This window comes from Rhinatrema bivittatum, chromosome 2, assembly GCF_901001135.1.
Source record: "Rhinatrema bivittatum chromosome 2, aRhiBiv1.1, whole genome shotgun sequence".
NCBI lineage: Eukaryota > Metazoa > Chordata > Amphibia > Gymnophiona > Rhinatrematidae > Rhinatrema > Rhinatrema bivittatum.
In genome coordinates, this window is record NC_042616.1 from 81,120,974 (window position 1) to 81,136,213 (window position 15,240).

Sequence of the window (15,240 nt, forward strand, 5' to 3'; positions counted from 1 at the left end):
ACCGTCTTAATGTTGTAATCATTGGTCTCACAGAAGAAATGGGTATGTAACCGTAACTTATGTCAGTTTACAAAGCAGTAAAGGTTTTTTTCACTTATCGTAGCGTGGTGTTGCAGATGGGGTGTAACGCTGGCTCTGGCCCGACACGGCTCGTGTTTCTGTGAACCTTCTTCAGGGGCTGCTCAATGCCATTGCTAGAATGTAATGAAAAAAAGTTAAGAAACACCAAATAGGAATATCTTCGACGCAAACCATGGCTACTTGATACCTACGGTTCCCAATACTGCCAACCGGTTCCGCTACTAGGCTGCAAATGTGTTCGGGCAGCAGGATCCGCCATCTTACCTCAGGTGGTTATGTACCTACCACGATGGGCGGAGACGATAGATAGTGACGTCAGAGCAGCTGACATGACGTGTCGGAAGCACTAAATGAGCGAGGACCACTCAACAGAATCGTTAAGACCAAATGGGGTTTGTGCCATCAGGGTGTAAATCCACCATTGTTCCCGAACGTTTAAATATTGATCAGAATCCCCTCCACGTGGATTGGGGGGTATCTGTTCAAGAATCGTCCATCGGAGCTGGTCAAAACTGTGTCCCAAATGGGTGCAGTGATTTACCATAGGTGCCTCTAAATTGACTGTGTTGAGACGGCTGCGATGTTCAAACAGCCGTGTTTTAATTTTTCTGCGGGTGCGTCCGACATAAAGAAGTTGACAGGGGCATTGAATGAGGTACACCACCCATGAGGAATCACAGGTCGTGATTGATCTTTTGTAATATATGTGACCGGTTTGAGGGTGTTGCCAGGAGGATCCCTCCATTGTAATAGAGCACATGTCACATTTGCCACAGCAGGTATGGTTGCCTGGGAGTCCGGTGTTGGTACGTTGGGTAACAGATGCATGTACTATTTGATTTCGTAGATTTTTGCTCCGCTGATACGCAAACATGGGTGGTTCTGCAAAAATCGGGTGTAATTGGAGAATGTGCCAATGTCTTTGAATACTTTGCATGATGAGATACGATTTATCTGTATGAGTGAGTACACAGATATCGGAGGTTACAGGTTCTCGGGTTTTATAATTCAACAGGGCTGCACGGGGAGAATGCCATGTTCTTTTGTATGCCTTGTACACCACATTATAAGGGTAGCCCCTTGTGAAAAATCTTTCTGCTATTATGCCTGCTTGATATTTGAAGTCATTGTCTGTGGAGCACAAGCGTCTAAGCCGGAAATATTGGCTCACTGGTAGGCCTTGTTTAAATGCTCTTGGATGGAAGCTGTGGTATCTGAGTAGATTGTTTCTCTCTGTTTCTTTACGATAGATGGATGTGTGTAAGTGTGAATTTTGAATGGTGAGCGAAATGTCTAGAAATGTTATATGCGTGGTGCTGTGATGTGTAGTGAATTGGAGGTCACTGTCTATGGTGTTGATCCAAGCTAAAAATTCTTGTAATGGTATTGCTTCATCTTTCCAAAAAATGAGAAGATCATCAATATAGCGGATCCAGAGGGATACAGCATCAAACCACCTTGATTGATAAATGTGAAATCTTTCTAGTCTGTCCATGACAAGGTTAGCAATGGAGGGGGCTGCAGAGGAGCCCATTGCTATACCGTGAATTTGAAGAAAAAAGTGATCATTAAATGAAAAATAATTTTGCTGAATGACCAATTTTGCAATTTCAAAAATAAACCAATATGGGATTCTGGACCCCTCCATATTATTTTTAAGAATTTCCTCGATGGTCAATAATGCTGTGCTATGAGACAGATTTGTTTTAAAGTGATACTACATCCATTGTAATGAGTGTGACAGGGTCAGTTAGAAAAGAATGTTGTTCCAATTTTTTCAGGACAGATGTAGTATCTTGAATGTATGATCTCATTTTTAGAACATGAGGTTTAAGAAATGTGTCGAGAAAAATGGCTAAAGGTTCCAGTAGAGATCCATTACTGGATACTATAGGTCTCAACGGCGGATCATATTGATGATCTTCTCATTTTTTGGAAAGATAAAGCAATACCATTACAAGAATTTTTAGCTTGGATCAACACCATAGACAGTGACCTCCAATTCACTACACATCACAGCACCACGCATATAACATTTCTAGACATTTCGCTCACCATTCAAAATTCACACTTACACACATCCATCTATCGTAAAGAAACAGAGAGAAACAATCTACTCAGATACCACAGCTTCCACCCAAGAGCATTTAAACAAGGCCTACCAATGAGCCAATATTTCCGGCTTAGACGCTTGTGCTCCACAGACAATGACTTCAAATATCAAGCAGGCATACTAGCAGAAAGATTTTTCACAAGGGGCTACCCTTATAATGCGGTGTACAAGGCATACAAAAGAGCATGGCATTCTCCCCGTGCAGCCCTGTTGAATTATAAAACCCGAGAACCTGTAACCTCCGATATCTGCGTACTCACTCATACAGATAAATCGTATCTCATCATGCAAAGTATTCAAAGACATTGGCACATTCTCCAATTACACCCGATTTTTGCAGAACCACCCATGTTTGCGTATCAGCGGAGCAAAAATCTACGAGATCAAATAGTACATGCATCTGTTACCCAACGTACCAACACCGGACTCCCAGGCAACCATACCTGCTGTGGCAAATGTGACATGTGCTCTATTACAATGGAGGGATCCTCCTGGCAACACCTTCAAACCGGTCACATATATTACAAAAGATCAATCACGACCTGTGATTCCTCATGGGTGGTGTACCTCATTCAATGCCCCTGTCAACTTCTTTATGTCGGACGCACCCGCAGAAAAATTAAAACACGGCTGTTTGAACATCGCAGCCGTCTCAACACAGTCAATTTAGAGGCACCTATGGTAAATCACTGCACCCATTTTGGACACAGTTTTGACCAGCTCCGATGGACGATTCTTGAACAGATACCCACCAATCCACGTGGAGGGGATTCCGATCAATATTTAAACGTTCGGGAACAATGGTGGATTTACACCCTGATGGCACAAACCCCATTTGGTCTTAACGATTCTGTTGAGTGGTCCTCGCTCATTTAGTGCTTCCGACACGTCATGTCAGCTGCTCTGACGTCACTATCTATCGTCTCCGCCCATCGTGGTAGGTACATAACCACCTGAGGTAAGATGGCGGATCCTGCTGCCCGAACACATTTGCAGCCTAGTAGCGGAACCGGTTGGCAGTATTGGGAACCGTAGGTATCAAGTAGCCATGGTTTGCGTCGAAGATATTCCTATTTGGTGTTTCTTAACTTTTTTTCATTACATTCTAGCAATGGCATTGAGCAGCCCCTGAAGAAGGTTCACAGAAACACGAGCCGTGTCGGGCCAGAGCCAGCGTTACACCCCATCTGCAACACCACGCTACGATAAGTGAAAAAAACCTTTACTGCTTTGTAAACTGACATAAGTTACGGTTACATACCCATTTCTTCTGTGAGACCAATGATTACAACATTAAGACGGTGCAAAAGCTATTAACATCACCGCATTCCTTTCTAACAGTGGCAGTAGGGCTTGTGTTTGAATAGCCCGCCACACATATGAGGTCTCGTCAATCTATAATACTACTTTGGCAATGGCAAAGTTTGTTGGCCCACTGAGCATGCTCAGCATGCTATGATATTCTCAGCCACAGGGGTCTCCCTTCAGTCTTCTTTTTTCCGCGAAGCCGTTAGCCTCGCGGTTATTTGGAGTCCTGTGTGGTGATTTTTCACCATATAAAAAAGTTTGTTAGGAGAGGCAAGATGGCGCCATAGCAGGAGGCAGGAACGTTTGGTGCTCCATGCTACAAATTTTTTCTTCTGAAGCTATTATGCCTGCCAAACGTAAGGGAAAGGTGAGGATTTACCCAGCTGAATCCTTACCTCCCATGACTCAGCTGGAGATCGACCGGTTCCTGTCCGCTTCAGTTGTTCGAGGAACCGAGGAAGCCGCTGAGAGTCCGGGTGAGGGAGCGCACGGAACTTTCTTGGAGGAGGTGTCCTTGAGCCCTGAACACCGTGTACCTCCACTGCAACGCGAGACAGAAGCTGAGCCAACTCCGGCGCCGGCCGATGACGCGGCGAAAGCGCCACTGCAGGAGGGGGGAGAAGCTCTGCCGGAAGAACACGCGAAAATACCCCAAAACGCCGTGGAAAGAGCGGAGTTCGGCGTGAGAAGGGGAGAGAATGGGCAACAGATGGCCGGAGGGCTGGAGGAGGAGAGCCAATCTCCGGTGGATCAAACCCAGACTACATCAGTCTCTGGAGGTGAGTCGGTGGCCAGTATTCAACGGCCACAGACTATCACATTGGAAAGTCTTTGGGAGGTCATGGTGGGACTTGGTGCTTCAATGAATAGACTTGAAAAAAAAATGGACTCCGTTGCCCAGAATACTCAAGAGAAAGCACAAGAGTTTAAAGAACAGATAACACAGATGTCTACTAGGATTGGTGTGACAGAAGATAAAGTTAAGAATATTCAAGAATTAAATGGGACTATAATAAGAGAACAAATATTGTGTACTAGGAGGCTGGAAGCAATTGAAAACAGTGCAAAATACTTAAACATTAGAGTATTAAATTTTCCCAAGATAGCGGGAGAAATTCCGTTTACTACTGTGAAGAAATTTCTAAACGAGGTTCTAGCCTTTCCAATTGATCAGTTACCGTCTGTAAATTCATGTTACTTTATAAATAAAAGAACCTCGGTAGCAGAAATTAATCAGTTTAATATTCCCGCTAACTTGACCAGTTTTCTTGAGAGTTCAAGTGTTGATATTATAGAGAGGGGTACTCTTTTGATATCTTTCATTTATAAACAAGATGTAAATTCAGTCATGAAATCCTATTTTAGGAAGTTCCCTGTGACTTTTTACAGTCAACCAGTGAAATTATTTCCAGATGTGGCCCAGGCCACTCAAATAAGGAGAAAACATTTTCTCTCTTTGAGACAAAAAGTTATTGATTTGGGGTTTTCGTATACCCTACGATACCCATGTAAATGTATGTTAAGAAAAGGCAACGAAGTATATATCTTCTTTCAATTTGATCAGTTCAAGAAATTTGTAGAAGACAGGGTCCCAACTACTTCATCCCCAATTCCGACCAATGTATAAGGGTTAACCAAATGGTACCTGGAGTAATAATGCTATGAAATGCCCTGTTTAATATTAGTAAGGCTTGCTGTTTTTCTTAAAATCTCTCCATAGATTGCACTTGTCTCATGTATTAAGTTTATCTTTAAAGGAACTTCTGAGGGTTATATAAAAAGTCAATCCTAATATATCTGTATAGAGATTGAAATTAATTTTTTTTTTCTTTATATTGGTGTAATGATATGTATAACAGAGTATGTTATGGATTTGATTATTCTTGATTATATAATGAAAAACTGATAAATAAAGAATTTAAAAAAAATAAAAATAAAAAAAAAAAAAAATAAAAAAAAAAAGTTTGTTAAAAACTCGAAAAACTTCGACACCTGAGGGGTTTCCCGTTTTTTACCATCGCGGTAAGTTTTTCTGTTTTTTCCGTCGGTTCCGTACCGTATATATTACCCTGAAAGTAGTCAACGGCTGTCCGATTTTCACAATGGCTACGGGTTTTAAAAAATGCCCGATTTGTTGCCGTACCATGTCCATTACGGACCCACACTTAGGGGTAGATTTTATAAATTTGCGCGGGCGCGTACTTTTGTTCACGCACCAGGCACGAACAAAAGTACGCTGGATTTTATAAGATACGCGCGTAGCTGCGCATATCTTATAAAATCCGGGGTCGGCGCGTGCAAGGGGGTGCACATTTGTGCAACTTGCACGCGCCGAGTCCGGCGCGCGCTGCCTGTTTCCTCCAAGGCCGCACCGATGCCACCACTGAGGGGAGAAGATATTACAGGAGAATCTCCGATTCCGGATCCAATCCCAGGTCCATCAGGGGTTCCACGCCCATTCCCACCAATTTCCCCATTGTTCCCATTGAAACCCAGGGAACATCCAAAGGTGCCTATGCCTTCTACACCTCTTCGACCGCATACACCTGATACATGGGATGATATTGGCACTGATACCTCCTCAGAGGAAGTCCTCTTGGAACCATCTCCTCCAGAGGAAAGGAGACAATCCCCTCCTGAGGACCTATCCTTCTCCAATTTTATCAAAGATATGGCTGACACCATTCCTTTTCAGCTACAATCTGAGGAAGACACCAGACAAAAGATCCTGGAAGTGTTGCAGTTCGTGGACCCACCTAAAGAGGTGTTAGCAATACCAATTCACGAAGTCCTTGTGGAATTGTTACACAGATTATGGGAGTATCCCTGCTCCATACCTCCAGTGAATAAGAGGACCGACGCAACATACCTGGTCCAACACATCCCAGGCTTCCAGAAGACTCAACTGCCTCACCAGTCAGTGGTAGTTGAGTCAGCACAAAAGAAATCAAAATGAATAAAGACTCATTCTTCAACTCCACCAGGTAAAGACAATAGGTTCTTAGACAACATAGGTAGGAAGATGTTTCAGGGATCTATGTTAGTTTCCAGGATTGCATCCTACCAATTATATATGATGCAGTACCAGTGTAACTTATGGAAACAGATGCAAGAACTCTCTGAACTCTCCCCCAGCAAGTTCAGGATTCTTTCTCTTCTATAATACATAAAGGCCTGGAGGCGGGCAAACACGAAGTTCGTACAGTGTACGACAGTTTTGAAACTGCATCAAGACTATCGGCCACAGGTATAAGTGCTCGAAGATGGGCCTGGCTCAAGGCCTCAGACCTGAGACCGGAAATACAGGAGAAACTGGCTGATCTCCCTTGCGTAGGAGACAATCTCTTCGGAGATAAGGTTAAGGAAGCGGTTTCCCTGCTAAAGGAGCACTCAGAAACTCTAAGACAACTATCCTCTGTACCTCAGGAGTCTCAAACACCATCAAGAAGACTCCCAAGAAAAGATTCCAAGCGCCCATACTACAAGCCGAGGCATTATTATCCACCTCCTGCCCATGGATGCTCATCCAGACCAACTCAAAGAGCACAGTCTAGACAACCAAGAGTGCCTAGAGCTCAACCTCCTCCGCAAACAGGAACAACATCGGGGTTTTGAAATACTACCAGGGAACAGCAGCCTCTCTACCAATCCAACCCCAAATTTACCGGTAGGAGGTCGAATTACTTTCTTCCAAAACAATTGGTCTCGCATAACCACAGACCAATGGGTACACTCCATCACATTTCAGGGGTACCACTTGGACTTTCTCACTGTACCAAACGATACTCCACCCACCTCGTTTTGGACCGTTTTGGACAGTAAACAACCAATCCACACTTTTACAAACAGAATTATCCAGGGCCAGGGCCATTAGCCAGGGCCGTGAAACCAGTTCCCCGGCCTCAGCAGGGCAGAGGATTCTACTCCCATTATTTCCTCATTCCAAAGAAAACAGGATGCCTACGTCCTATCCTCGACCTCAGAAATCTCAACAAATTTCTGAGAAAAGAAAAATTCAGGATGGTTTCTCTGGGCACCATGTTACCTCTACTTCAAAAGGGAGATTGGCTCTGTTCTCTGGATCTTCAAGATGCTTACTCTCACATTCCAATATTCCCTCCTCAATGCAAATATTGACGATTCCTAGTAGGAACTCAACATTTCCAGTATAGGGTGCTACCATTCGGTCTAGCCTCAGCACCTCGAGTGTTCACAAAGTGCCTGGCAGTTGCAGCTGCCTACTTGCACAAGGAGGGCGTGCACGTGTTTCCTTACCTGGACGATTGGCTCATCAGAAGCCAAACAAGGCAAGGAGCTTTCAATTCTCTCAAGCTCACAATAACCCTACTCCATTTCTTGGGATTCCTCATCAACTAACAGAAATTCCACTTCACACCATCTCACCAGTTACAATTCATCGGAGCAGAATTAAACACCATAACAGCAAAAGCTTTCCTTCCAAAAGACCATGCACAGACACTAGCCTCGTTAGCAGGCTCTCTCCGCGCACGCACACAAATAACAGCTTATCAATGTCTCACTCTCTTGGGTCACATGGCCTCCACAGTTCACATCACTCCTATGGCTAGATTAGCCATGAGGCTCACTCAGTGGACACTCAAAAGACAATGGATACAGGCCATTCAACCACTTTCTTATCCAATTCAAGTAACTCAGCAACTGCAAACCTCGCTCCTATGATGGACAACCATGAACAACTTTCTCAAAGGTCTACCTTTCCAACAACCAATTATGCAAGTGACGTTAACTACAGATGCATCCACCTTAGGCTGGGGAGCACACATTGGTCATCTGCAGACCCAAGGTACTTGGACAAAACTCAAAGCTACATTTCAGATAAACTTCCTAGAGCTTCGAGCTATATGTTATGCGCTGCATGCGTTCAAGGACTGCCTCTCCCACAAGACTGTTCTGATACAAACAGACAACACAGTAGCCATGTGGTACATCAACAAACAGGGAGGTATGGGCTTGTATCTCCTTTATCAAGAAGCAGCACAGATTTGGGACTGGGCCCTGACACACTCAATGCTTTTACGGGCCACTTATCTAGCAGGAATTCACAATGTAGTGGCGGATCACCTCAGTCATCAATTCCAACCTCACGAGTGGTCTCTGGATCCAGAACTGGCGACCAAGATCTTCCACATTTGGGGCCAACCAACAGTAGACCTCTTTGCATCACAAGTGAATTACAAAGTGGACAATTATTGCTCCCTGTCCAAGCAGAGAAACCGCTTACCCAGGGAAGCCTTTGCTCGCCACTGGAATTCAGGCTTCTGTATGCGTATCCTCCGATACTGCTAATAACCAAAACTCTAGTGAAGCTACAACAGGACAAAGGGTCCATGATACTCATAGCCCCATATTGGCCTAGACAAATATGGTTTCCAATACTCCTCGATCTCTCGATCAGAGACCCAATTCGCCTGGGCACAGCACCCACTCTCATAACTCAGGATCAGAGCAGGTTGCGCCATCCCAACCTTCAATCCCTATCTCTCACAGCGTGGATGTTGAAAGCTTAATCTTACAACCAATCAATCTTTCAACTAATGTCTCTCAAGTGCTTGTAGCTTCAAGTAAACCCTCCACACGAAAGAACTATCGTGCTAAATGGAAAAGGTTTACCACGTGGTGGACACAAAACAGTGGTTGACCCTTTTTTCCTGCACTACATCATCTTTATTAGACTATCTATGGCACCTCTCAGACTCTGGTCTCCAGACATCATCTGTAAGGGTACATTTAAGTGCAATCTCAGCTTATCACAATACCATTGGGGATGCATCAATATCAGTACAACCCCTCGTTAGTAGATTTATAAGAGGTTTAATTCAACTTAAACCTCCACACCGACCACCGATCACACAATGGGACCTTAATGTGGTCTTAACGAGGCTAATGCATTCTCCTTTTGAACTCATGGATTCCTGTGATGTTAAATTTCTCACTTGGAAGAGTATTTTCTTAATAGCCATCACATCTGTAAGAAGGGTTAGCGAGTTACAAGCACTTATCACATACTCACCCTACACAAAATTCCTACATGATTGAGTGGTAATTCGTACACACCCAAAATTTCTTCCTAAGGTAGTTATGGAATTCCATTTGAATCAATTCATCATCTTGCCTACTTTCTTCCCAAAACCACACTCTCATCAAGGAGAGAGGGCTTTGCACACTTTGGACTGTAAGCGTGCACTTGCGTACTACTTAGATCGCACTACAGCCCATAGAAAATCCAACCAGCTCTTTGTTTCTTTTGATCCAAACAAACCTGGAAAAGTAGTAGGCAAGCAAACTCTGTCCAATTGACTAGCAGATTGCATACAGTTTTGCTATGAAAAAGCAGGCCTTCCTCTCCAAGGGCGAGTAAAGGTGCACTCAGTAAGAGCAATGTCAACCTCAGTAGCACACTATCATTCAGTGCCAATAGCTGACATATGTAAGGCTGCAACATGGAGTTCCCTTCACACCTTTGTGGCTCACTACTGTCTCGACAAGAAAGGACGACAAGACTCAGCCTATGGACAATCTGTCTTAAAGAACTTGTTTCCAGTATGATCCCAACTCCTTCTACATCCAACCTTTCGTGATTTCAGGCTGCTCATTTTTCCCAACAGTACACCAGTTGTTGTGCCTGTTGCACAAGTTGTAACCTGTTGGTCCAATACAAGGATGACTCAGCCTGTAGCTTGCTAATCACCCATATGTGAGGACTAGCATCCTGCTTGTCCTGGGATAAAGCAAAATTGCTTACCTTGTAATAGGTGTTATCCCAGGACAGCAGGATGTAGTCCTCACGAAACCACCTGCCACCCCATGGAGTTGGGTCCGATACGTTTTATTATTTTATTTTTGGCTAACGCTCATTGCTACAAACAAGACTGAAGGGAGACCCCTGTGGCTGAGAATATCATAGCATGCCGAGCATGCTCAGTGGGCACACTGTGCCAGTCAAAAGTTTCTAGAAACTTTGACAGAAGCTTTTCCGATTAGGGCTCCATCAGTGATGTCACCCATATGTGAGGACTACATCCTGCTGTCCTGGGATAACACCTATTGCAAGGTAAGCAATTTTGCTTTAATTGGAATATAGATATGATGAAAGAGAACCAACTCAAGGAGAGTGGAAAGAAAGAAGTCTGGTGAAGAGTGGAGCAGAGGGATGAGAGGCTTGAAGGGAGAGGAGGAGAAGCAGGAGTGAGAAGCAGAAAATGAAAGAAAGTGACAGGAGGGATGAGGTACTGGAGAAGAGAGGAGAGTGGTGGTGGAAGCAAAGAGAAAGTATGTAGGAAATTCTTGAGACTCTGGGAAGGAGTAGAGGCAGATAAAAGAATGAAAAAAAGAAAAATGTTCACATGTATACAAAAGAGATCACAAAAATTTTGTATTTGAAGGAAGATATTTTTGCACATTCAATACATAGATTTTTATGCAAATATGCCACAAAGTTGCTGCAGAAGTTTTAAAAATGTACTACCAAATTTTCTAACTCTTGCTGCAAAATCTGTCCTTAAGCTGCTGTAGGAAGTTGATATCTGGGCTTAAAATGGGATTAGACAAATGTATGGAAAATGCTTATGTAGCATAATGGGTGGCAGACTAGATGGGTCATACAGTCTATTCTGCAGTTATGTTTTTATATTTCTATCCTTACTGCTAGAAAATAACAATGTAGAAGACAGGATTGACCTATTCGGTAACATGCCATACTTTTATACACTTCCTTCTAAGCACCCACTGCTTACCACTGTTAGAGAAAGCACGTTGGGTTAGATGAAACATTGATCAGTTCCCAGTTTGGCAGTTCTCATGCTCTTAGGAGATCAAGTGATAGTGATAGTATAGGTACCAAGGACTTAAATAATAGAACTGAATATTTCTTTTCTTTGTCATCTTACTTTAAGAGCATTACAGATACTAAATTTGTTGAGGAAGTTCCATTTGGAATCCGACCTACTCTATTTCAGTTATATCCTGGTCAAGCTATATTACTAGAGGTTAGTAAAGGATGTTTCTAAGTATATTTTGTACTTATAGAATGTGAAAATTTGGCTGTGAATGCTTAGTGGGCTTTTTTACCTTTAGAATAAAGGTAAAGGGGACTCAAGAATTAGTTTAAATCTCTCTTTTTTAACATTTTTTAAGTTATTTGCAACTTTTAAATATGGAGTAGCACTATATAACAATTTCCTGTCACATAATAAACTGGGCAAATCTTACTTCCAGTGGTACATTATTAATAGACCTGCCATCAGAAGCTGTAGGTAAAATACTATTACCTCTCATTATTATTTAAACTTGCTATGCTTTTGAATCTTATGTTTTTGCTAAGCTCATTCTCATATTTACAGTTAGCTTATTTAATGTACAGTAATAATATTCAAATCTTAAGGAATTATTTGGTTATGCACTGTCTCTCTTTTTAAATCTATTTGTTTTTACATATTGTGGTGAACATTTGAGTTCCCTATGGAAAAGCTGGATGAATCTAGCCATACAAGTATGTGGGAATGCGCTGGTATTCCTACATATCCACTGCCATGTTTATCTTCTCAGTCATTTTTTTTCAGCAAGAACAGAAGAGTGTTTGCTCTCTCTGGGCTGTGTGCCATTATTTTTTTCATAATTTTTCTCAATTTCTTGATTCTTTTATTTGTTAAATCTTCAGTGGATTTTTTTGGTAGTTTTTCTGAGTCTCTTAAAAAAATATTTTTTTTTTCATCATAAAATATCCAGCTTCAGTCTTCACAACTTTTGTCTTTGCTGTTTGGGGACCATGCATGATATGGTTAATTGTTCCACTTGTGCCAGAATGTCCCCCTGAGTATTGTCATATGGACTTAAATATGCATACACTTAAAATTAAGTATCAAATGTCTTCTCCTTCAGCTACGGAGAGAAAGAGTTTGGGAAGATCAGTACCTAAAAAGAAAAAAGGTCAAAGTCACCTAAGCAACATAGCCATGCCTTGCCAAACTTCCATGCTGAGCATAAGAAAGATAGGAGGAGTTCTCTGTCAGATAGGAGTCTTCAGTGTCAAAGGCACTGTACTAAATCCCCATGAGCACCAAATAGTCAGAAGTGGTGCCAAAGGAAATATCTTTGGTGCCATCTACCTCTAGTGCTGACATCTCAGTACTAGAGAACAAAGGGGGTACACAGCATCATTCATGCCATCCACTCTCGTGCAGAAAAATACAACACCATCAACTTTTGGTGCCAGTATTTCTTTTCAGAGTAAAACATGTTTTTCTGTGTCTACGCCACTTATTTTAGTACCATAGTTGGATACTTCTTTTGTGGTGCTTCCCACTACCATATCAGAATGCCATCCTTTTATATATAAATTGTGGTTGCAATTCATTCATAATTTTATAAAGGCGATTCCATCTATCCCTCCTCTGTCTTTTGTAAATGAACCTATTTTGGAAAGATTAAATAGAGAATTATAGTCTGTCATCTATTCCTCCTTAACAACCTGAAAAGGCACAGGAGGAAAAAGCTCACAGTTTAATATCTTCAAGGGATCAAAATCTTCAAAATAACACCCAATCTTTGTTATCCTCCTTTAAAATGGTTTCTTTTCATTCTCTTGAAGGATCTGTAGAACTGCCATCTGATCCTCTGTAGAGCCACCCAGAAGTACTACTCGCTTATATGACATGTCATACCTAGCTTTCATTCAATTTGGTGGAAGAAAAAAAGTTATCTAAATAGGATTTTTTAGGAATGCTAATGTTTATATAAGCACCTAAGCAAACCATAGCCATACTTCACTTTCAACGCATAGCTCTCTGCTTCAACGGCAGGGTAGAAAGTCTGTTACTTCACTTTCAAAGCATAGCCAGCATAGCTCCCTGCTTCAACGGCAGGGGAGAAAGTCTGATACTTCACTTTCAACGCATAGCTCTCTGCTTCAACAGCAGGGGCAATGTAGAAAAGAGGATCTATATATAGACAACCAACAAGGACTGAATTACATAGTAGAGTAAACAAAAGCATGGGTGTAGCTTGCTTATTGAGGGCGGCTACTACCCCTGACTAAGCTACATATTCAATTAGATGCACTTCCAACACTGCTCTCTACATTAATGGTGGGGTGGAAGGGAAATAGAACTAAAAGGTACTAAGAGCCAAGCGTAACAAGTAAGATGAAAAAAAAAAAAGTGCATAGCTTGCTGGGCAGACTGGATGGGCCGTTTGGTCTTCTTCTGCCGTCATTTCTATGTTTCTATGTTTCTATTTCCATATATAAAGTCATTGAAGACTTACATTCAAAGATTTGCAAACATTCCTTACCATTCCCTGTAGTAAGGAAGATAGACTTGAAATATAAAGTTCAGCAACTCCCTCATGACTCACTAGTTGTGGAAGCAGCATTTAAGAAAGCAAAGAAGTCAGAAACATTCCAGTGCACCTTGTGGAAAAGATGCAAACTTGTTGGATACTGCAGGTAAAAAGAGGCTCCAGACAGCCATGCTACAATACAGAATATACATCAGTTCCAAATGGTTCAATATTTGTACAACTGCAGAGAACCTACTAAGAGGATTGTCCCATTATAAGGAGGTAGGACAGAAGTAATAGATGGTTGAGTATAGTTCTGCCATGAGAGAGATTGAAATGTGGACCTCCTGAATGCATCTCTATATTAAAGTAATATTGCAAGTACACTGCTGGAGGTAAGCAGTCTGCCTATTTCTATGCTGAAAGTGTTTAATAAAGCTATTATCTGTAAAAAAGGAAGGCTGGATTCTGAGTGTCTGTGCCTCCAGCCTAAAAAAGTTGCTTGGCTATCCCACATATTATGTCAGTTTGGACATTTCTGATCTATGCTTTGCACAGAGAGGAAACCCAAGTATCCAGGGGAGGAAAGAAAGAAATAGAGAAGAGAAGGAAGTTTATTGTGTGGCCTGCCCAAGAAGCAGTTTGGAGGCAAAGCAGTGCTGCTAGCTGTGCACAGAGCACTGAAAAGTTTAAAACTGTGGTTCAGGGAGGAGCACAGAAAACCCAGTTCAAACTTTTTTTTTCTTAAATCAGGCAGATGTATCTTGGGGCCTGAAGGGAACATTAGTAACTTTAAATGTTTGTTGCAAGTAAAGTGAAAAGCTCCACTTGCTTAGAGACAGGGAAACCAAATGGGCTAGTGGATGGAAAAGTGGACTTTTTTTTTTTTTTAACACTTTTTCACAGATAAAAAAAAAAAAGAGAGAGAGAGAAACACTGTGCAGAGAGACTGTATTTGAATAGGGCATAGACCTTGCAGAAAGTGAAGCTTCCAGAGTTGCTGTATGTGTGTGAAAAGGGCATGGCCTTTCAGAAGCAAGCCAGTTGCTTTCCACTAGTGCTCAAGAAAGTCAGCCTTTGCTATGGAAAGCATAACGAGCAAGAAATAGAAGCAGTACTTCAAATTCTCCTGAAAAGTCAGAGGCAACTGCAAGAGAGCCTTGTAAAGTTCCTGCATCTGTGCCTTACAAGAAAGTAAATAGTATGCTCTTAGCTATCCATCTGTCAGAAGTAAAGCTGGAAGCAGTGGAATCCCAGCAGCAGCTTGACTCACAGGACTGGTGCTTTACCCTTCAGAAGGACAAAGGGGCAGAGGAAGAATAGAACAGCAAATGTGCTGGAAACAAACCAGAGCCTGTGGATGGTGCTGTTTATCCCATTGGTCACAGACGGCTGCAACCTTTGCTGTTCACCTCCTTTTT

At 42.2% G+C, this 15,240-nt stretch overlaps 1 protein-coding gene across 1 annotated transcript in view; it reads left to right on the forward strand.

Annotated features, from left to right (window-relative positions):
• Nucleotides 1-15,240, forward strand: part of DLEC1 (DLEC1 cilia and flagella associated protein) — a 778,557-nt gene that overhangs the window by 310,825 nt on the left and 452,492 nt on the right. The window contains exon 14 of the mRNA XM_029587026.1: nt 11,437-11,529. Within this exon, the coding sequence (XP_029442886.1) occupies nt 11,437-11,529 (93 nt within the window). The remainder of the gene's footprint in view (nt 1-11,436; nt 11,530-15,240) is intronic.